A 21,671-nucleotide genomic window follows, 5' to 3' on the forward strand; every position below is an offset into this window, starting at 1 on the left:
TTTATTAAGTGGGTGTTTGTGTTGGACTTATAAGTCCAGCGATTATAAGTTAGGAACATTTATTCGTACCGTTTGTGTAATAAGTCAATAAGCACTTATAAAAAGCTAGGAATGCTAGCTTTTGTTTCAGGGTTTCTACTTATTTCCCAAACACTTTAATCACTTATAAGTCTTATCTTGCTTCTAACTTCTACTCCACTTATTTATTTTAGGCAAGAAGCACTTATTTTAAATTCACCCAAACGGCCCCTAATTTTTACAAGTATACACTGGAAGTCTTTCTCCAAATTATTTTATTTTCTCCTTCTGTTCATGATTTCTATACAGAGCTGCAGAGAAGAAAAAAAAGTACCATAATGTACGTAAATATGGGAAGCATGCAGCTGCAATGCCTCGCACTATCTGCTCTCATTTTTCTTGTCACTGCCGGAGCTAGTAAAGTCCCGGCAGTGATCGTGTTCGGAGATTCGTCTGTGGATGCAGGAAACAATAATCAGATTTTAACTCTTCTGAAGAGTAATTTTCCGCCTTACGGGCGTGATTTTGTGGGAGGGGAGGCAACGGGAAGATTTTCGAATGGTCGGATTCCGCCTGATTTTATATCGGAGGCTTTTGGACTGAAGCCCTTCGTGCCGGCTTATTTGGACCCGAATTATAATATTTCAGATTTCGCTATTGGTGTTTGCTTTGCTTCTGCTGGCACTGGCTATGACACGGCTACTTCTGATGTTCTGGTAACCTACATTACATGCATGTTTAAAGAGAATCTGATACTCGTTGTGTTAGAATATAATGATCCCGGTAAAAAAAATTCATTCCACGACCCAACGCAAATTTTAATACATTAGTAGGCACCAATTTACATTAAAACCAAATTATATATTTGTTTTTCAAAGCATCTGTGTCGAAAGCCTGATTCCGCCGCTGATTTAGCCTTTTAGGTAATTATATCCTCTTTTTTAATATTTTGCAGTCCGTGATCCCTATGTGGAGAGAGTTGGAATATTTCAAACAATACCAGGACAGGCTTAAAGGCTATTTGGGTGGTAATAAAAGCAAAAAGATTGTGAACGAAGCTCTGTATCTGATCAGCCTGGGAACAAACGATTTCCTCGAAAATTATTACACACTTCCGAAGAGAAGATTAGAGTATAATGTGGACAAGTACGAAGATTTTCTGGTGGGAATTGCAGAGAATTTCTTGAGACAAGTGTACGGACTTGGAGGTCGAAAAATGTCTGTAACAGGACTTCCTCCAATGGGGTGTTTACCATTGGAGAGAACTACGAATTTGCTGAAAGGGCTTGGAGATACATGTATTGAAAGCTACAACAATGTTTCCAGAAGCTTTAATGCCAAGTTGGGTGATCTGGTAAAAATGCTGAATCAGGAGCTTCCTGGAGCGAAAATAGTTTCAGCTAATTCATATTCTATTTTTTACCATATCATCAAAAGACCTTCTCTCTATGGTACGTTTTCTTTTCACCAATTTCTCTGCATCTACTAGCACCGTAAAAACGAAATTGTCAGGTGACAGGTGATAGGACTTGAGCTGACAGCCTGGCACACGTACGGCGAATCACAATAAATTCATTCAATGATTCCGCTGAGTTGTTTAAAGATAATAATTACTCCCTTCATCTCATATCAGGTGTCCTCTTTTGACTGTTAGGTAGTCAATTTGACAAAACTTTGATCATTAGTTAAAGGAAATTTATAAATTATTTTAAAAATCTGAAAAATGGATTTTGAAGGGGATTAGATATATTTTCTAATAAAATAAGTTTTATAATTTTTTAAGTTGGATAATATGTGTAATTTGCGATCAAAGTTTAGTCAATTGACGCTTTAATAGTCAAAATAAGACATATTAGTATATGATGATATGAAGGGAATATTATTCTGCATTCTTGATAAAATACAGAACTAATGTGCGGAACAATAATTTTCCGGCCAGGACTGATCATTGGGTATGTTGTGAACAGGATTTGAGTATTCAAACGTGGCATGCTGTTCGACGGGGTTATATGAAATGGGTTATCTGTGCAATCAGTTCAATCCCTGTACATGCGCAGATGCAAATAAGTATGTGTTCTGGGACTCTTTTCATCCTTCCGAGAAAACCAACCAGATCATTGCAGATTATATATTGAAGCGTTATCTTCATGTGTTTATGTGATGCAATTACAAATTACTTTTCAATACACTGGCCAAAACGGGAAATTGCTAATCAATGATAAAATTCAGTATGATTCGCTTAAATTGAATCGAATTGACTAAATTTACTCGTTCAGATCATTCTCTTATTACCAACGGATGTCCTAGTTATTTGCATTTTGGTTTTGAGACCGGGAAGGAACAGGGGATCCATTATAGTAAAATCTCGTCTGGCTTTTGATGTAATAAATAAATTAATTTATGAATAAACTTGGTTCAGATCCCGACTAATCTATAAAATTAACATTCTATTAGTTCAGCATCACTATTACGAAATCCTGGTTCCCTCACTCGATTTTGAGGATAGGAATGGTTGTCCTCGTCCATTATTTGGCCTTAGCCAAGTACGCTATCGAACATCGCAAGAAACAGGTCCATCATTACGCGAACTGACATTTGTAAAGAAGTAGGTAATCTAGCAGTACGAGCATTGTTCTTGGAGTTGGAACTAATTGTTTGTCTTTAATGCTAATTTATCCGTTTAGTAATTAATTAGTCGGTCATAACTAAAACACTTGCAAGAACTACGAGATGAGCTAGATAGAAACAGGATGTCCTTATGTGTTGGAAGATTGTTTTCATCGCTGCCGCCAGCGACGTCTTTTGTAGGATCGAATTCAGTTGTGTACTAAAAAATGAGAATAGTAAAGTCAGAAGGGAGCTCTATTTATCTCGGAGAAACACCTGCTCCACTATGTACATGGAACTGTGAATCCGATTCTGCTTGGATTAACAATGGTACGCGCTTGGGCGGTTTTTGTGGGACGTGTAGTTAATTACTTTCACCAACTTATAGTGTTTTGGAAGCGAATCGGATATTGGGATGAGTTGAATCATGTTTCTGTTTTTAGTTGAGCTCAACTTCTCAGCAGGAACGGTTCGCCTAGAATTCAAGTCATTTATATAATGTTACAATAAAACTCAATTTCAGCATTAAAAAAATAATATAATAAATTTTTTATTTATTTAATTATTATTTTATTAACTCATAAGTCACTTATATATAAAATTATCCAAGTAAATAATACAATCTAAGCATTATTTCATTAAATCAATATAAGTCACAAGTCATATTCTTAAGTATATACAAATAGATTCTTGAATCCGACTAAAATACTCAAAGTGATTATATTATATATTCTTGAAATAACCAGGCTGAGGTCGAATATAATCACTTTGAGTATTTTAGTCATATTCTTGAATTCGACTAAAATAGTTAAAGTGATCAACTTATAATATAATACATTCAATTTAAAATGAAGAATTCTTAATATTCATTATATACATAAAAATATTTGATATGTTTATATACTCCTACATTGACAACTCTAATTTGGTAAATTAATTATTTATACTCGAGATTCTTTTAGATGAATTTGAATATTTTATAGAGTGAGCCAGAAATTCACGGGAGTCTGCCATAATGCTAACACTGTTAACTGTTAAGTGACTCCGGTAATTAACCAAGTCAACATTAAGTAACTAAAACCGAGTCTAAAAGACAAGAGTGTGGAAAACTGAGTCCCCAATGCGCGTGACACACAGCATCTCTGCCCAGCACAATAGATTCTCATCTGCAGCCACTCCCTATAAAATATACCAAAGGCATATATTAAAACAAAGAATCCTCCAAATAAACTAACCTTTAGGCCAAGACTTCTTCAAAGCCAACCAACTTGAGCTTCAAGAATATTTCAAACCACCATGAAGAAGAAAATCCACCCCTCTACGCCACCCATCTCCGATCACTTATCTCTGCTTCCCGCCACCATACTCACTCTCACGGTGGCGCTTTCGCCAGAAGATCGACAAGTCCTGGCCTACTTAATCTCATGCTCAGCTAATTCCAACAGTTTTTCTAGCCAACAGAATAAAACTAAGGCTAAGGTTATTGATCATGCACCGCAGTTTGAGTGCAGCTGCTTTCGGTGCTATATGAGCTATTGGGTACGTTGGAATAATTCTCCCAACCGCGAGATTATTCATGACATCATCGATGCTTATGAAGATGGTCTTATGAAGAAGAAAGGTGGTGGTGGTAACAGGGGTGGTAGTAATGGTTTGAAGAGCAAGAAAGGGAAGAGGAGGGGGAATTACAGTTCTAGCCCTGGCGAGAGCGAGGAGAAGGGCAAGTTGAAGGAAGCAAAGCAGGCAGAATTGTCTTTTCAAGGTGAAGAAGTGGGGGGTTTGGAGAAGGAATCATCTGTCAAGAAGATTGTAAGTTTTCTTGGGGGTAGGATTTGGGGTGTTTGGGGAATATGAAATGAAATTCAAATGATCCTGTTTTATGTTAAAAAAATAAGAAAATGGCTTATAGTTGATTTTGTTGTGGAATCAAACTTTTCATGAGTTGTTCCCTGCAACTTATTTAACTTATTTCATGTTTCTGGTGTACATATTTTGCACAACAATTTGGTTATGAATTATCTGCCGCCGCAGTACAAATTATCAGTCGCCAGAAACTCGTCTGTTCTGCAATATATTCCGACGTGATCAAACTGTCCATATATAGAATTATTTGTGATCATGGCTGGTCTGATAGTATATTAATGGTGTGATTTGAACCAGTGATGCATTTTAATGTATGAGTGTTACTGTCATGAAGTGTGTGTCCATTGCTGTTTACTGTTAAACGCCGGTGTTTTAGGGGCACTTGACTTGATATGCTTATATTAAGAAAGAAATAGTATTCATAAACCTATATTATATAACAGTAGTAAAATACGTGCCTAATTCTTTATCCAAAATATTAATCTAAGGAGAACGATGTAATACTTCTTTAAACAAGTTGGTTTGTAAACCAATAAATTAGTATATGTTCTAAATATAATTCTCGACATGAAAGAATTATCACTCCCTGAAACGTGGAAAAAGTCCAAGATTACCAGTGTAAAAGGGGGCAGTGCTAATCAAGAACAAGATGGTCAAGATTTCAGCTGAGATTGAACCTTTTGGTTCAACAACCAGAGAATAAAACACGACAAAGGAACCTAGCTAGATTTTGTCACTTGGGCCCAACAACATTGACCATCTTATCACTTATCAGGATACTATTATAGACTGGTCTGACTTTTAACAAACCAGAAGTGTTCAACAGATGAAACGACTCAAGGGCACCGTTTGGAAATAGTTGTTAGAAGTTGGAACCAATGGCTGACTTACATATATAGCACAAAGGTTTGGAAAACGTTGAGCCAACTGCGAATTTGCAGAATGAACAGCACAGCTGTCTGAACGATATTTTAGATGCTCGACAAATTAGAAAATATGAAGAGATTGACATATATGGAAAGCAATGCAGCTGCGAAAGTTTGATGAATGTAGAGTTATTCGAATATAATTTAAAATTATATCACGTAAATTATAAGTTATGAGTACATGTTAAGGTCAGAATCATTATATGAAAAGGTTCAGATTGATCTTACCCTAATGTTTGGTGTGGTTTTCAGAGTTTACAACTCATCCTTGGCCTCTTCAACCATTAGTTCTTCCAGAGAGAACTCGTCTTCCTCGAGGATTTGTCCATCCTTTCCATCCCACGGTTCAGTCTTTACAATTTCAGGTGTTGCTGAAATTTGCAGATTACCCTTTCCTCCTAGTCCGGCATTTCTGATAAATTCTCTGAATTGCAGATAAACCAAATATATCTTTACAATCCATTCAAGTTAACAATATAGTGAAGTGAATTAACAGCGAGTCATCCTTACATAATCTGATCGCGCTCAAAAGCACTTCGTAGTGATTTATAAGCTCCTTTTTTCACATTCAGAGCCACCAAAGCTGGATATCCATAACCGCCCACGCCTACCTGCTTCTCAAGCTCTGGTTGATTCCCTGCTGCTGCCCAGACATAGCTGCAGTAGATACAATTCTTAATTACAATTAACCCAAGCAATTGAGAACACTGATGACTTATTCAACACTCTCATGTTTCTATCAGTCAGCAGAGGTTTATGATGCTAATCTGATCTGATAATCCAATAATCAGAAAATGAGAAATATGTAGGATAGAGGATCTGAGTCATCATTTTTTAACATTCAAGTTCCAGAAAATAATAAACAGCTGATGCAAAATAGATCTCAAGCTCAGCTCGATATATACTCAACACCAACTGTAGAGCCTTATATCAAACAGAGCTCGGATTAAAGGTTTTATAAACAAGCTGAAACCAAAAACTTTCTTTAAGTGTGGATCATACTAGAGCCCGATTTCTATAATAATTTCATAATAAGTCAAGTTCGAGATCAATTTTCTTTAGGCTCAGCTCTGTGCTCATTTACAACACTAGAATCGAGACATTTATGAAAGATGAGAAAAAATATACAACTCTAGTTTCCAGATAAAAAAGTGTTCTTGCCTGTAAGGATTCATTTTGAATTTCTCAGCGACTGATAACAACAGCTCTAGGTATTTATTCCTTCCCTCAGCCTTGGAGTCCAATATGTCAGGGAGGAAGGCAACAAAACAAATGGCAGCTGAACCACACTTCTCTTCCATTACGTCCTATACGGAGATCATAAAGAAATAGTGTAATAACTGGAAAGCTCATAGTTGGCACTTTAAGGTTTTAACAAGTACATGTATATATAAAGATATCAGTACTTATCAGTTGCAATACAAGCTTTTGAAAAGCTTACTTGGCTCGTTAACTCAGTCACTTCAGGAGGTAGCATATTAATTTCCAGCTGCTCAAGAGCATATGACTCAAGTGCAGAGGCAGATCTTGCTCCATCATATATAGAAGGTCTCTCTTTGTCTGCACCAAATACCAAGATAGTGGGGAAACTTTCTACGTTGAACCTGCTCATGAGAGACTAGAACTCCAACCCATTAGAAGCATGCCGTTTACATATAAAAGCAAACAGACTCTCTAAAGCAAATTGGTGCTTCATAAAATAATAGCACAAGTTAACATAGCAGAAAAAGATGTAATAAGAGGTTTAAAAGCATATAATTCACACACAGCAGCAATTAGTGGCAAAAGAAACCCGAATACAAATCACTACATGCTCCATATCAATTGAGCAAATAGTTGAGAAATTAAGACAATAGAACAGACTGAAACAACAAAACATGGTAACCATCTAATACCTTATCAGCTTCACAATCAACATGGCCCAGCTTCACCTTGCCCTTCAGATTAATTGATGCCTTCTTCCACTCTGGAGCAAGCTTCTTACAGTGTCCACACCTTCAAACAGAAAAAATATATCACCATGGAGAAATTCACAGAGGAAATATGGATCATAGTGACCTTTAATTTGCTTGCATACTGACTAGGCATTTAGACCAATCTGGATTGACTGATATCAGTCATGCTATGTTTGCACAGCTAGAAATGAGACCCGAAAAAGAAAAAAAGTGATGCTGGCTTATTATGTTCATTTAAAATGACCATGGCCAATTGGAGTTAAATCGTTCAAGGAACAACTTCACATGTAAACAATGCTCCAAACTAGCAAATTGTGATCACTGGCCGGATAAGAGGTATCAACACTAAAACACCTTAATTTCATGTTAAGCGGGAAAAAGTTCTTTATAAAAATTGACAGAGGACTGAGGACTGGAGAGGCCATTGGACAAAAAAATACAGCTAAAAATTACAATTTAATAAAACAGGTCAATTAATAAACTAAATTCAATAAATATTCTAAACAGTAAATGATTAATAAATTATCGAAGCAACAATGCAATAATGTAATAAGCTAAAGCATTATGGACTTGCATTTTTCCTCAAGTAATGTGATACATAGTTGAGACTTGAGAAATTTGAGTAGCTTCTATATAATAAGTGCCACAAAATAGATAATTCCAAAATACAAACTTTAAGTGCTAAAGGTCCTCTTCACCACTTAATTTTGTTTAATGGCATTTATTTTGTGAGAGTTTGACCTAATTTTTTTATACAAGCTATCACATCTAAATGTGAATGTTTGAGAAATTTTAATAATATACCTGTTGCAACTGCAGTGTAGGTAATTCATCAAACCACATGAATCCATGTTGGCTTTTCAGTTTTGTTTTAGGTGCTTAGTTTACTTGGTTTTTATTTCAATTTCATCCCACCTCGCTTAGCTTTTGCTTCATAAATACAGAAGTCTAGTGTCTCTCATGAATTACCGTAATATTTGACCTTATTATATTATAGATATCACTTCAGCTGGACCAGTTGAAGTGATTACATCCTCTAGGCAGCTACAAAAATGACTGCAATAATTTTATGGTGGCGGTACCATAATATTAAAAAATTTGGTACTTACCAAGGCGCAAAGAACTCCACAACCCAAAGCTCTTTACTTTTAAGCACCAAGTCATCAAAATTGAGGGAATTCAACTCCACTGATGCAGTAGGAGCTGATTTTTCACTTGATTTCTTGCTTGACTTCCCAGTTTCTTTTCCATCTAACCGCTCCTTCAGAAGTACCTTGACCTGTGTATAAACAGAATCCATCAGTGTCGATCACCAAACACTTTTTTTTCTATTGTTCAAATTTCGTACAATGTACAGCAATATTGATTCCAGTTTTAGTAGAAATGAAACCAAGGCTGTAGAGGCAGTGGAGCTCTTAGCCTCTCTCTTAGCATACGAAAGATACAGGGCTTATAACCACCAGTCTCCATTCATTTTTGGAAGATCAATATGCACGACTAAGAATAATAGTGTAAAATTAGCATATGATAGATCACGAGTGACGACCTGTTTAGCTGCAAAGTTAACAATCGCTCTAGCATCCCTAGCACCTTGGTAATCCACTGGAGGTTTTCCAGGTAGAAACACCTTGATTGTTGGATATCCTCGGGTCCCATACTCCTAAAGCAGATAAAGAGAGAACATTAAATCAGCAATAACAAAAAAAAGTAATCTAGAACAATTACAGAACCCTTAACTCAAGAAAGAAGAAAATGAAGCTTGTAAAAACTAAATAAATTAGGAGATGTGTTAAAGATTATGATCCAAATATGGCTACTCCTAACACCATACAGATTGACAGAGTTGGTCATTTAGCAGAATGCTACTAAAAAAAATATCATATTGGGAGAGTTGGTCATTTAGCAGAATGCTACTGAAAAATATCATATATTATTTTAAAAAAAATTATCTCTTCTATCATTATATGGCAGCTATTGTACATATAGTACAACGTAAATATTATTTTACAGGAGGAGAAAAACGGAAAGTAAAAAAAACCCTCGTTGACCATGAACTAAGAAACTGACTGTTCAAGCCACGGTATGCAAACACATTGATATTGGTATAGGGGTCATGCTTATATTTCACTACAAATTACTCATGAAAAGGTCGTCAAGTTTTCAGAGGCAATTTGGGTTATGAATCCGTTAAACCATAAAAGGTAAAATATTCAGATAATTCAGTTACAAGAATATCCATCCAGCCATATCAAACCTGAGCAAGTGACTTGTGAGCATCAGCATCAAGAGCTGCAACAGTTGCAACACCTTTCAAGATGGTAGCAGCCTTTTCCCAAATGGGTGTTAGAGCTTTACAATGACCACACCAAGGTGCAAAAAACTCTACTAATACTACGCGATTTGAATTTAAAACCTGCAACCATTTGCAAACAAAGAGATGTTACTGAGAAACATGTCAACTGATGCGTACAAAAGAATTAATAATCTAATTTATATAACGTAAGAGACAATATTGGGGGAAAATGGAAGAGAGGATTCTTTTATGATAGGTTTGTACAGAAAAATTTAGCATTCCTTTCCGAATTGATGGAAAACAAGTCATATATTGTGTTTGGATGGAAAGAATTAAATGAAATTTAAACTATATTTTGGTGAAGTGTTCAAATTTATTTTTTCCTTCATTTCATCCCTTACAACCTAAATTAAAGCTCAAACCTCCGATTTTGAGAATGAATGCTCAATTCTTCATCACACACATTTTCTTACCTGATCTTATCAAAAAAAATTTGCACTTACTCTTTTTATTCCCCAAAACTTTGCACCAATCTCCATTATTTTATGGTAACTTTATCTATTTCATCCCATCCCCTTCTATTCTCCTTATTTAAACACCACAATAGAGCTCAAATTCAAATTGCCACGTACGAAACAGAAGAACAAATGGTTTATAAAAATAATGATAACAACGTAATTCACATCCATTTCCATTCCCAACTAAATCCTTCTATTTAACAAATAGCATTTAGGTAACCTATTGGACTTGCTCTAACAAGAATTCGTAAGTTCAATCAATATTCATGTTAAATTTATGCTAATAGCCTAATACATATGCACACATACATTATACATAAGTGTCTGAACTGTGAAGCAATGACACTCTGTTCCCAATGTCAAGTTCAACCGGCAAACCTAATTTACATATTGGAAGTTACCCCGCAACTTAAGAGCCGGTCAATTAACTCCCTTAGTTCCCGCAATTATTTTACACGTAACAGTTCAAAACGGACAATATCATACTATTAACGTATTCACAACAATACAAATCAGCATGTTCACATAATGCATGTTGAGTACTATAGTAAGTACCTTAGACTTAAAATTGTCGGGAGTGAGTTGAAGAACGGGTGAAGATGATCCATACAATGCATCGATACTCGTGCTATGCAAAAATAATAATATGAAGGTTATTAATGTAATTGAAGAAGAGCTATGCATTCTTTGTTGCCGGCGATTCGACTCGGTGAACTGATTAATGATGTTTTTCTGATTCGGTGTGGTGGAGTAACAGAAAAACCCTCGTACGTTGTTGTTTACTTAAACACGTGTGTTGGCCAATGGAGGTTTTACACGTGTATTCCTGATATCAAATCACATTACATTTGACGACCGAGGCATTGTCTTTTTTTTTTAAAACACGGGGCATTGTCTTTTATTGTCGCTTTAGTAGCGTTTTAATTTTTAATATAATTAATCTATAAATATGTTCAAATTTATAAAGAAAATCCAAGAGGACTATGGATTTCGATTTAGAAAATACAATTAAAGAATCATGAAATTTATTATAAAAAAAAAAGAATCATGAAATTTATAAAAATTATGCCATATTGTTAAATTTTAAATTTTAATTAATAAATATTTATAATTGATAGGGCTTTAGCACTTGACGGCATTAGATAATTTATCATATATTCTAAAAATATATACTGAATTAGCTCCATTTAACCATCTATTTTTTATATAACACATTTTTAGTGGACTAATTATTTTGAAATATGTTTTTTACTAAACACATCTCGAAGTTCTTATTATTTTATAAATTTATATAAAATAACTTTTTCTGCAAGACATTATGTAAATTAAATAAGGGATAAAATTACTTGCTGTTTTTTCAAGAGAAAAGAGTTCACGAGACAAGTCTATCCGATTTATGAATGAGGCACAACTGTTTGCAATAAAATCAAAATGCCGACAGTCGAACACTAAAAGCACATTAAAAATCTGTAAATTGTATGCCAAAGGTAATTAATTACACAGAATGCAGTTCAGTAATGTTAGTATCACTGATGAAGCCTAAAGAAAGCCATGAGAGGATTATACACAACTTGCTTAGCATTCACAGCCATCACATAATCTGCATGAGCATAATCATCTTGGTACTGGAACACCATCTTATCAGCATCGTGATCTTTAAGGTCGTCGTGCAAGAGCTGCACATCGTTCACATCCGAAAGCGCATCAGCCCCTCCGTTGGCAAAGAACAGAGGAAGGTCATTTGGAATGCTTGACATGTCGTAAATTGGTGGAGTGGACTGCCCGTAGTGCTGATTGTTGTCGTCGGCATTGCCATAATCGTACATGTGTATCGTTCCGTCTCTGATCACTGATTTTAATCGATGTAATTGTTAAGTAATCAGTCCATATAAAATTTTATTGTGTCAGAAGAAAGGCCCTGAAATGATTATATATTATTCAACTTACTCTGAGCGACGTGAACCATGTTCTTTGTTGATGTTGGCTGAGGCTCGTGTGTCAGAAAGAAATCGACCACGGAAGAATTTAGGCAGCAATTCTGACCTGTAGCATTACTCGGTAAAAAAGATATAGTGAAGGAGCTGAATCATGACTCGAGGAACTCATTGAAGTGAACACTACCTGTGAAAGATGTGAGCAAGTTTGTGCAGTCAACACCTGGTTTTGCGCAGATTTCCTTGAGAAGCTTGAGTACAGCATCCCTGAAAATTTTGAGAAAATCTTGTCAGATGCTCCTCTGTCTCACCCAAATGTTTAAATCTAAGTTGGACACGGAGGTTAAGAAAGTAATGAGATGAGAAAGTAAACAAAGGTGAATGGCTCTTACCCCCTTGGATTGAATTCATTAATGCCCAGCCACTTCAAATCCTATTAAAATACGAATCATGATTATGACTGATTACGCGTTCACTGAAATAGAATTGGAGGTGAAGAAGAAAAAGAGTTCATACCTCTGCAAGAAAGTCATCAGCAGCATTTGTGGCTAGCGGGGAAGTTACTTGGCCAACATAAGCAATCGGGCTAAGAAGTGCAGCTGATTGAAGCATGCTAACAAGTTGTCCTTTCGAGAATGCACTCAAGGCAGTCAATGTTCCCTGAAAAATTAAACAGTTGCATAACCATTATAAATCGCGTTGCATTTTGAGCAGAACCTTGAAAACAAAGCAATGGGAGTACCAGTGAATGCCCAACGTAGTGCAGTTTCTGCCCTGTTTGATCATTGACATACTGAAACGTAGCTGGAAGGTCATAAGCTACCAATTCATCCCAGGACCAATTCCAATAAGCCTGCAAACGTTAAACAAAAATTTTAGCCAATTGAAAACAATTCACGCAGCAAATAACCAAACTAGTTATAAGGTGAACTGCAGGAAGAGAGCTAACAGCGTCATTGGTACTGAGAGAAGTGTGTCCCTGGCTATATTTAGTTCCGCGGGTACTGGTAAGCCACACATCAAAACCGTTATCAGCCAAGAGCAATGCCAACGACTGGTCTGGAGGACTCAACAACCATGTTATAGCATCCTGCCACAAAGTCCATAATATATATTCTATCAAACATCGTTCAATTCATCAAACGCGATGCCAAGGAAAAAAAACAAACGCCCTTCTCACCATCAGGAGCCCGTGTTGCAGCAGGACTGGTGGCTTGCTTCCTGTACTCACACCCGACCGTCCATTTGGAATATGCTGCATACTGAGAATATAGCCATCTTGAGTAGTCACCTGAAATGCAATTTCATTTAGTAGGATTAAAGTGATCATAACTGTTATAAAACCTTATATTTCATAAAGACGAGGAGTACTAGTGAATTACAGTGTGTTCTTCACAGACGTATCCTTGAGGAGCAACCACCGAGCTACAAACGCCATCATCAGAAGCTGCAGATGAACCCTTCTTGGCTTCAAACAACTTTACTCTACTTCCAACAGCTGATCCGCATAAACAGAACAGAACCAATAAAATTGCAAAGGCTAAAACACGGGCCATATTCAGCGACATACTCCTGCTTCATCAACATCCATGTCCCTCGCATTCTTTATACTAATGACACATATAATACAAACAGAAAGGAGTATATGAACACAAACTACTTCCAAAGCCTTCTACGTAAAACGATTGCACATCTACGTGAAGTGACTTCAACGGATACTGCTAGTTAGTTTTAATCGATTCAACACTTCCACATTTGAAAAATGCAGATTCATAATTTAATTATAAACATGTATTTCAGCCGCTAGCTTCTGTCTTCTTCGCAGAGTATTGAGGAAGACAAAGGTTCCATATTCCGGATGCATGCGGCGTAGATATCAGAGATGATCCTGTCTGCAGAAAATTGTTTTTGCGTTGTATCTGTTCAACAACATTACGACAAAATGGTTATTTATGATGATCCTCAATTCTTGGATCTCAAACAGACCTTCAGTTTGACAATCTAGCTTTTTCGGTAATAAGATGAAGAGCCAAACATTTATCAAGTTACGTTAAGTCATAAGTCATAATTATAACCTTAACCAAACAGGCTCGAAAACAGAACCAGACACTACACGAGTCGCAGAACCAGCCAGAACATGAATCAAAACAATATTAACCATGCATGAGTCAGGATTTCCTCTACGTGGTTGTATATTAAGCCCTGGTGTATACAATTTCGTTCTTATATCAACGACAATTATTGATTTTTCCTTAAGATTTTAATCTTCAATCATTTTGTTCTTAATATCAACGACAGTAACTGATTTTTCCTTGTGATTTTAATCTTCATTCATCGCATCATGGAATCTATACTATTTTTACAACTAATACTTCTTTTGTTTAAAAGAAACAGAGCAACACACCAGAACTATATTTTGGAACCACATCGCAGCATTACAGTTGCAAGTTATGAAATACAAAATTTGATAACATAAGCAATTTGGGTTCTCAGACAAATTCCCCAGTGCATTTTATTGGAAGGGTAAAAAAAAATGTTCTTGGTCTCTGGCTGTATGTGTTGGCAGAAATGTCAATATAAATTAATAAAAGCCCCAAGGCAGCAGGAAAAAATGGTCTGAGGAAACCATAAGTCCTAAAGTTTTAATTTGCATCAACTAAGTAACAGATTAATTACCCCACCCCGCGTTAAACAACATCCTCGGTAGCAAACTATGGCACGTGAATCACAAAATGGAAAATTGATTAAACGAGAAGGACTATGTCAAAGACCCGCTCGTGGTGATGAGGAAGGTGATAGAGATCCAGCAGGTTCAGGTGATTCTTCAGCAGCCTCTACATCTGTATCCTTTTTGCTTGGAGCATCAACTTTCCCTGCCCATTCAGGAAACTTCGACGACTTGGATGGAGATGTCTCGTATGAATGGATTATAGGAAAACTTTCCTGATAATGGAAGCTTGATGAATTTGATACGGATGCTGCAGGAAAGTCTGTACCATAATTATACGAATATCCCTCATACGAGTATCCCACCAAAGGGTGATCATATTTACAAGTGGGACCATACTTGCAGATTCCGTATGTTGTGTAATATGAACATACCGCTTGGCCCTACAATTGTAAATGTCTAATGAGTTGTATTCGGGGATTCAAGTAAATAAAAGCTTTAAACTAGTTTATATAAACACAAACTCATTTTCTTTAACAACTTACAGGTCTCAAAGGGAGGCCAAGGGGGCCCAAGGAACTAGCTGCTAACTGTGAAATCTTTTCTCTTGGGTGATTGTACTTGCAATCAGATCCATATTTGCAGACTCCAGTATTCATGAAGTGGCGGCACACTGGTTGATCTTGTCTCTCAGGTAAAACATTAGCTGTCGTCAATGCAGGAGTGATCTGACCATTCATGCCACCCTAATAGACATTAAAGTAATACAAATTAGAGAAGCAGAATTATAAGCTTAAAGAGCCTTGTCTCAAGCCCGTTCAGAACTTCTGAAAGTATCAGCATAATTCTCATGTAAATTAAAAATTGTTCACATGTATTTGTATATGCACACATGTAAAGTATCATTGGCAAACGTCAAAATAGTTGTGTTCTAACTAACAAACATCAGTATGCAACAAAATCACATGAACAAATATTCTTTGGCGATTCAAAACAAATATCCATATACAAGTTTACAACCATAAATGCAGAAACTGCAAGTGAATACGTGATACTACAGAAGAAAATAAATTTCAGGCAATTTAAGTAACTTCAGTAAACTATTAGAAAGGCAGGTACTTCAGCAATCCAGATAAAACAATGAAACTTAATAGCCAATGTTGGCAGGAAAGATGGAGGAAATGAGATGGAAAATCAGGCCCTAGTAATAGCCAATGTTTTACTAGGGGCAACACAAAACTCTAATTAATGCCAGCACGAATGCGCATAAAGAAGATCCAAAACAGATTTGTGCATAATAAAGAGCTCGGGGAACATTAACTAACCATGTATGTATTCCAGCCTAGGCCTTGAGATAGAGGACTAATTATATATGCTTCATTGAGTAACGCCCACGAAGGGATTCCGCCAGCATATAACCCTGATGGAGGTACAATGATCAAACCACCTGATCCACCCACAGCAGTGCCCAGCACAGGTAAAACATTTCCAGCAGATGAAAGTTCTGGATGATTGAACTTGCATGCAACCCCAAATTTACAAGTTCCAGTGCGCATGTAATAGGAACAAGACTTCTCTTCCTGGTTCAATTGATGAAAAAATGAAATGTACTATACTGTACCAGTGACAATACGAGATGCACATATGTTGCACAGGTTTGTGATTATTTTATATTACCAAAGACGATATGTATTGTATGTGGTTGGAAATATGACATACACAACTAACTAATCACTTAACAGAGGAATCTATGACCTCATATGAACATCGTAGTTTGATTCTCTTAGTATAAAGAAGCCCTAGCTCTATTTTAGGGACCTTGTTATATTTTTGTTGATTATAAGGCGATCACTAATATACAATTTTCATTAACAAGGTACACTATTATTAAAGCACTTATTACTAGAACTTGTAATGAATTATATTAAATTCATTGACAGTAACGTGCTCTCTGTTGACATTTATAATTACATTAAAGTGATGCAATCTTTGGGGTAGGAATGCATACCTGCCGCACGGGAAGACCAAAACTGTTCAATACAACTGGTCCGGCGCCATATCTGTCAGGTGGATGATGATATTTGCATGATGGTCCATATTTGCATGCGCCTGTCTTCAGAAAATACTGCAATGCAGAATTATCTGTCACATAATTTCTTCAACAAAAATGCTCTTCCAATGTAAACAACTAAGCATTGTTACTATATATAACATGCCACATGTTCATAAAATTTCTGCATCACGATTAACCTATAAATGATGAGAGAAATAAAAAAAATTACGCAAGTGAATGGCTTAATTGTGTATTTATGTGTTACTTCTGCAAGACAATTCTTAAATTCCAACTATACAAAGTTTTACAAAAAGAGATGATGGCAATCATCATATAGTTGATTATATTTTTAATTTTTCCAATCCAAACAATTTCAACAAGCATAACCCTTAGAGACAAGAAAAAAGATTTAACCAATATCGAAGATAACATCAACAGCCATAACAGTAACTGAATAGCCATAAAATCTCTTCTTTGTTCGTTTATCTCATATTATAATGACATAATACATAGCAAAAGGAACCTTTTAGAATGGGAATTGTTCACTTGCTGGAAATATTTTCCTGTGTTCTGTTTGAAGACAATTTAGATATTAAAGGAAATTGTAATTAACTTGCAATATTAAGAATGCATGGTACATATAAAGATATATATTGATAGATTATGAAGATCTAGTCAACTCAGATATAGAGATCTTTTAATATCTAATATTATGTGTGATTCTATATGTGTTTTGGAACTACAGAGCAAATCAAAGCCTCAATCTGGAGAAGAATCCATGCTACTCTCTTGAGATTCTTGTTATGAAACCTAAGGACTGGTCAATGAAGGATTTCCAAATGTGATTACAACATACCAAGTTCATTCCAGTTAATTTGTTATAAAGTAAAGATTGCACATGAACCTAGAAAAAAGCCAACATTCTGCTAAAAAAATGCATCTTTGAACTGTCAATTGATTCCAAGCTGTTGTTTAACACGAAAATCAGATACAATATTTTTGCATATATAAAGCGGAACAATGTCAAAGGACTGGATTACCTCACAGTCCGGCTCTCCAATTCTCAGTGGCAAGTCTCCTCTGAAACGAGCAATCTGTAAATCAATTGACACTGACAGTAAATATAATACAGTAAAAAAAGGAATACCATATTAACCCTGGACCACCATTAACATAAACAATCTGTATATTGCTTGTTACTTTAGGTTCCTATCAGTTTGGAAAATTCAATTGACAGCGTTTAACTTGCAAAAAACTGATAAGAAAATACTGGAAGTTATGAGGGATGAAGGTGATATTACAAAGCACAAACATGCCACGAATCACTAAAGCACGCACATTGATCATGAGTTACGAGATTCAACTAAAAAGTCAGTTTCATGACACAATCTGTTATCGACAACAAAAACAAAAAAGATCACTTCATCTCATCACTAAGATATCGAAACACGCCTCGATATTGACTTACCTTCTCTTTCGCCTCGACTAAGTCAGAAGGATGATTAAACCTACAATTGACTCCATACCCGCAGGTTCCGGTCCTGATGAAGAAGGCACAATCAGGCTCCCCAGGCCGATCAGGATACGAAACAACAACACCATCACCATCACCATCATGGTTCTCACTTGTCTGATTTTTCAATCTCCTTCCAGCCTCTACAATCAACACAAGTACTTTTTATTTTCAACAAACATGAAGTACATACAATTTGTGTTCCTGTCTTTGTGTGTAACTACCACACAACTAACAAACTAACAAATAGACAAGATAATAATCATAATCCTGATCATAAGCATAATCACAGCACAACAATTTATCATAGTACTGATCATGAACGGATTTTAACATAAACAATAAAAACTAATAATAATAAAAATAATAAAAGCAGTTATGAATGGGAAAAAAAAAAAGGAAAAAAAGGAGTACCATGAGCATTCCTGTTTAAGTGGCGAGTCTCAGGCATCGATGTCCGATAAAAACAATCCCACCAAATATTCTTCTTGGCTTCTTTTCTGCTGTTGCTGCTACTGGTGTGTGTCTCTGTGTGAAACTGTGAAAGAGATTTATTATATACTATTATGTTTATTGAATTTTCTAATACCAACAATACAAAAGTCCTCGTTTGTAGGGTTGGGGAGACGATTGTCTGTTAATATTGTCTCTCTCTTCTCTCGCCTCTCTCGTACAAAGTCTCGAATAAGGGTAAACTGGATACTGTGTGTGTCTATATTATTTATTGTGCGCTAAGCCGGGGTCTTCACGGAAACAGCCTCTCTGCTTTAAGGGCAGGGGCAAAGCTGCGTACATCTTACCCTCCTCAGACCCTGCTCTAAGCGGGATATACTGAGTATGTTTGGTTTGGTTTGGTTTGGATACTGTGTGTGTAAAATCCGAGAGAAGATCGCAATTGTACTAGTTGATTCCGAAAACGAATCGATTTTTGATTGAACAATATTTCTCCTGATATTAATTAATTATTTATGCAACAAGTCCCAGTTATATAATATTCACAGTATTTTAAAATACGAAATAAATTTTTATCGAAATTATACTACATGTATTTTAGATTATTAGGTTGTTTCTGTGTCAAATTGATCAATTTTTATTTGAAAATTAAAAATTATTTATAAATTTTATGAATATGTTTCGACTAAAATATATATATGTATATATATATATATTGTAAATAAAATTTAATATATCCATCTTCACATATTAGTTTGGTAGTGATACATAGATTAATTTGACTCGCCTTTTTGTTAGGTAAGTAAGTGAATTAACCTTTTTCCTTTCTTGCTCTCCTTCTTTAATTTTATTAATGTCTTCATGTTTCTCTTAAATTTGTTTAGGTTAAATTTGTTAATGATTTTAATTTTCCTTTATTATAGTACTACCAACTATATTGTCCTTGCACCTGGTCCGGTGTACGGACGCTTGACTCGAGACGTTATTGATCTCGACGTTTCTGTTCAAGGATGGTTTCGTCATTTTAATTTTGGGGGCCCATTGTGGTGTTATTCAATGACGTTGAAAATTTATTAGTGCCTTGTTTGGCATTACTCAAATTAAAGTGGGAGAAAGCATATATTCCACCTTGCATTGCAAATGAATGTTGCTAATAGTGACACGATTTTATGGTGATTATTCGGGAAATTGTAGAATAATTATAGTAAAATATAGTTAGATAAAGGAGAAAAACATATTAAAATCTAATTGAATATTTTATATTTATCTGAGAAAAATGTAGTCTTAATGTTCTAAATTATAAGTGAACTATGCTTTAGCCGAAAAGAATAAGGGAATGAGATGTTTGGTTTTCAAAAGCCAACAAACGCGGTGTTAAGATTCGAGGATGTGCATAAAATCGTCGCCGTCAAAAAGGGTCAGGCGTGGGAAAGGAGATGACTTGGTGAGTTGAGATGAAGACACGTGGGAGGTAGTGACCCATCGATGTTGAAAGTCCTATTAAGGATGGGCGGCTCAAATGGGGTCACACAAAGTTCGGTAGAAGTTAAGCTCATGGGGCCCGTATTTATTTAGATTCGTTTTAATTAATCTAACGGGATTTTTTCTTTTAGAGAAAGTGGAGTTAAAATTTGTGCGTTAAATTCGGCTATAAAATTTACCATCAACATTTTGTGCCTATTTTAATTGGGATCTGTTTTTCGGTACTATTTAGTTAAAATTTCAAATTATGATATAAAATTTAATAATGTTCAATTAAGATTTTAAATAACCTTAATTCTCTCTGGCTTCTCTCTTTTTGTAGCCGTTTAGAGCTTTCGTCAGTTTTCATCAGCGGAAAGCTCCAAATCACTTAACTGCTTTGTTTTTCTTCTTAGTTTTTAATGATACATCTTCTCGGCAAACTTAGATCTCTAACCATAGGAGATTTTGACGTCTCTCTCCCAAGTAGGTGAGTTCCAGTCCACATAAAATCAAAAATAAATATAATTTATTAAAATTCATAAATTATATTTCTTCAAAAAAAATTTATAAATTATATAATACTCCTTCCGTCTCAATTTATAGGTCCGTTTTCAGGAAAAAAAATTTGTCTAAAAATACTTGTCCCACTTTTTTTTTAATACAAATTTATCTCTATATTAATTGTGAGTTTTTGGAAACTCAACTCTATTCTTTATTCTCAATGCACTATATCTCTCTATTTATTGTGATTTTTTTTTAAACTCAACTCTATTCTCACTTCTCAATGCATTAGTTAATAATATATGAGATAAATCATATATAACCAACTTTTTTCTTGGTATGCGTGTTTATTCCAAAAATAACCTCAATTTATTTCCTCAAAGTACGGCTGTACAACATGGAAATCTCACCCCAAGCAAAGTTGAGTGACTTGAGTCCAGAGACCACAAATTTGTTCTTTTCCTGTTTTTTCCTTCACGTATCCCTGCATACTAAGCATCTGATTATAACACAATTAGCTAAAAATAGAAAATATGTCGAACTTTTGACGAAAGTGAATATCGAGATTTAAAATAGAATTAGATTCTCGAAGGGGAGGCTAGAACACGCGGTCAAATATAATGATTCTCATGTATTAACAACGATATTAGTTAAAATATTCGAAACCACATGTTATCCATATGTTTGAAAAAGAGTTAGATTCTGTATTTGGATCATCTAACATTATTATGTAATACATACTAGATGCTGTTTTAATTTTCATAATGCTCATAATCTTCCAAACTTGTTAATACGGAGTAATAATTTATTACTCTCCGTCTCAATTAGTCTGCCTTGTTCGATTTTTTACATTCAAATTTATCAAATTTTGACTGCAAATTATATATATAATAATTAGAAAAAAT

At 35.4% G+C, this 21,671-nt stretch overlaps 6 protein-coding genes across 7 annotated transcripts in view; 3 read left to right on the forward strand and 3 right to left on the reverse strand.

Annotated features, from left to right (window-relative positions):
* Window positions 1-21,671, forward strand: part of LOC108219922 (tRNase Z TRZ2, chloroplastic) — a 48,515-nt gene that overhangs the window by 16,959 nt on the left and 9,885 nt on the right. The window lies entirely within an intron of this gene.
* Window positions 270-2,262, forward strand: LOC108220146 (GDSL esterase/lipase At2g42990). The gene is made up of 3 exons (XM_017393824.2): window positions 270-734; window positions 974-1,469; window positions 1,986-2,262. The coding sequence occupies exons 1-3, from the start codon at window positions 357-359 to the stop codon at window positions 2,177-2,179; spliced, it is 1,068 nt and encodes a 355-aa protein (XP_017249313.1). The 5' UTR covers window positions 270-356; the 3' UTR covers window positions 2,180-2,262.
* Window positions 3,668-10,943, reverse strand: LOC108220273 (protein disulfide isomerase-like 2-3). 2 transcript variants are annotated; one of them, XM_017394001.2, is made up of 10 exons: window positions 10,736-10,943; window positions 9,624-9,782; window positions 8,916-9,029; window positions 8,479-8,648; window positions 7,310-7,409; window positions 6,856-7,032; window positions 6,576-6,721; window positions 5,925-6,071; window positions 5,643-5,838; window positions 3,668-3,804 (listed from the first exon to the last, which is right to left on the reverse strand). In XM_017394001.2, exons 1-9 carry the CDS (start codon window positions 10,862-10,864, stop codon window positions 5,670-5,672), a joined length of 1,311 nt encoding a protein of 436 aa, XP_017249490.1. In that variant the 5' UTR covers window positions 10,865-10,943; the 3' UTR covers window positions 3,668-3,804; window positions 5,643-5,669. The 2 variants fall into 2 exon arrangements, with proteins under 2 accessions (XP_017249490.1, XP_017249489.1); XM_017394000.2 differs by lacking the exon at window positions 3,668-3,804 and having other exon boundaries at window positions 5,528-5,838.
* LOC108220275 (uncharacterized) lies at window positions 3,823-4,593 on the forward strand. Its single transcript, XM_017394002.2, has one exon. The coding sequence runs from the start codon at window positions 3,922-3,924 to the stop codon at window positions 4,477-4,479; it is 558 nt and encodes a 185-aa protein (XP_017249491.1). The 5' UTR covers window positions 3,823-3,921; the 3' UTR covers window positions 4,480-4,593.
* LOC108221879 (triacylglycerol lipase 2-like) lies at window positions 11,552-14,038 on the reverse strand. The gene is made up of 9 exons (XM_017395732.2): window positions 13,497-14,038; window positions 13,295-13,405; window positions 13,064-13,204; window positions 12,857-12,967; window positions 12,631-12,774; window positions 12,507-12,547; window positions 12,302-12,381; window positions 12,128-12,223; window positions 11,552-12,029 (listed from the first exon to the last, which is right to left on the reverse strand). The coding sequence occupies exons 1-9, from the start codon at window positions 13,680-13,682 to the stop codon at window positions 11,707-11,709; spliced, it is 1,233 nt and encodes a 410-aa protein (XP_017251221.2). The 5' UTR covers window positions 13,683-14,038; the 3' UTR covers window positions 11,552-11,706.
* Window positions 14,601-19,034, reverse strand: LOC108220532 (zinc finger CCCH domain-containing protein 3-like). The gene is made up of 7 exons (XM_017394330.2): window positions 18,763-19,034; window positions 18,304-18,491; window positions 17,876-17,929; window positions 16,791-16,907; window positions 16,108-16,362; window positions 15,328-15,528; window positions 14,601-15,225 (listed from the first exon to the last, which is right to left on the reverse strand). Exons 1-7 carry the CDS (start codon window positions 18,797-18,799, stop codon window positions 14,878-14,880), a joined length of 1,200 nt encoding a protein of 399 aa, XP_017249819.1. The 5' UTR covers window positions 18,800-19,034; the 3' UTR covers window positions 14,601-14,877.

The sequence above is a fragment of the Daucus carota genome, chromosome 5 (genome assembly GCF_001625215.2).
Source record: "Daucus carota subsp. sativus chromosome 5, DH1 v3.0, whole genome shotgun sequence".
NCBI classification, from domain to species: Eukaryota; Viridiplantae; Streptophyta; class Magnoliopsida; order Apiales; family Apiaceae; genus Daucus; species Daucus carota.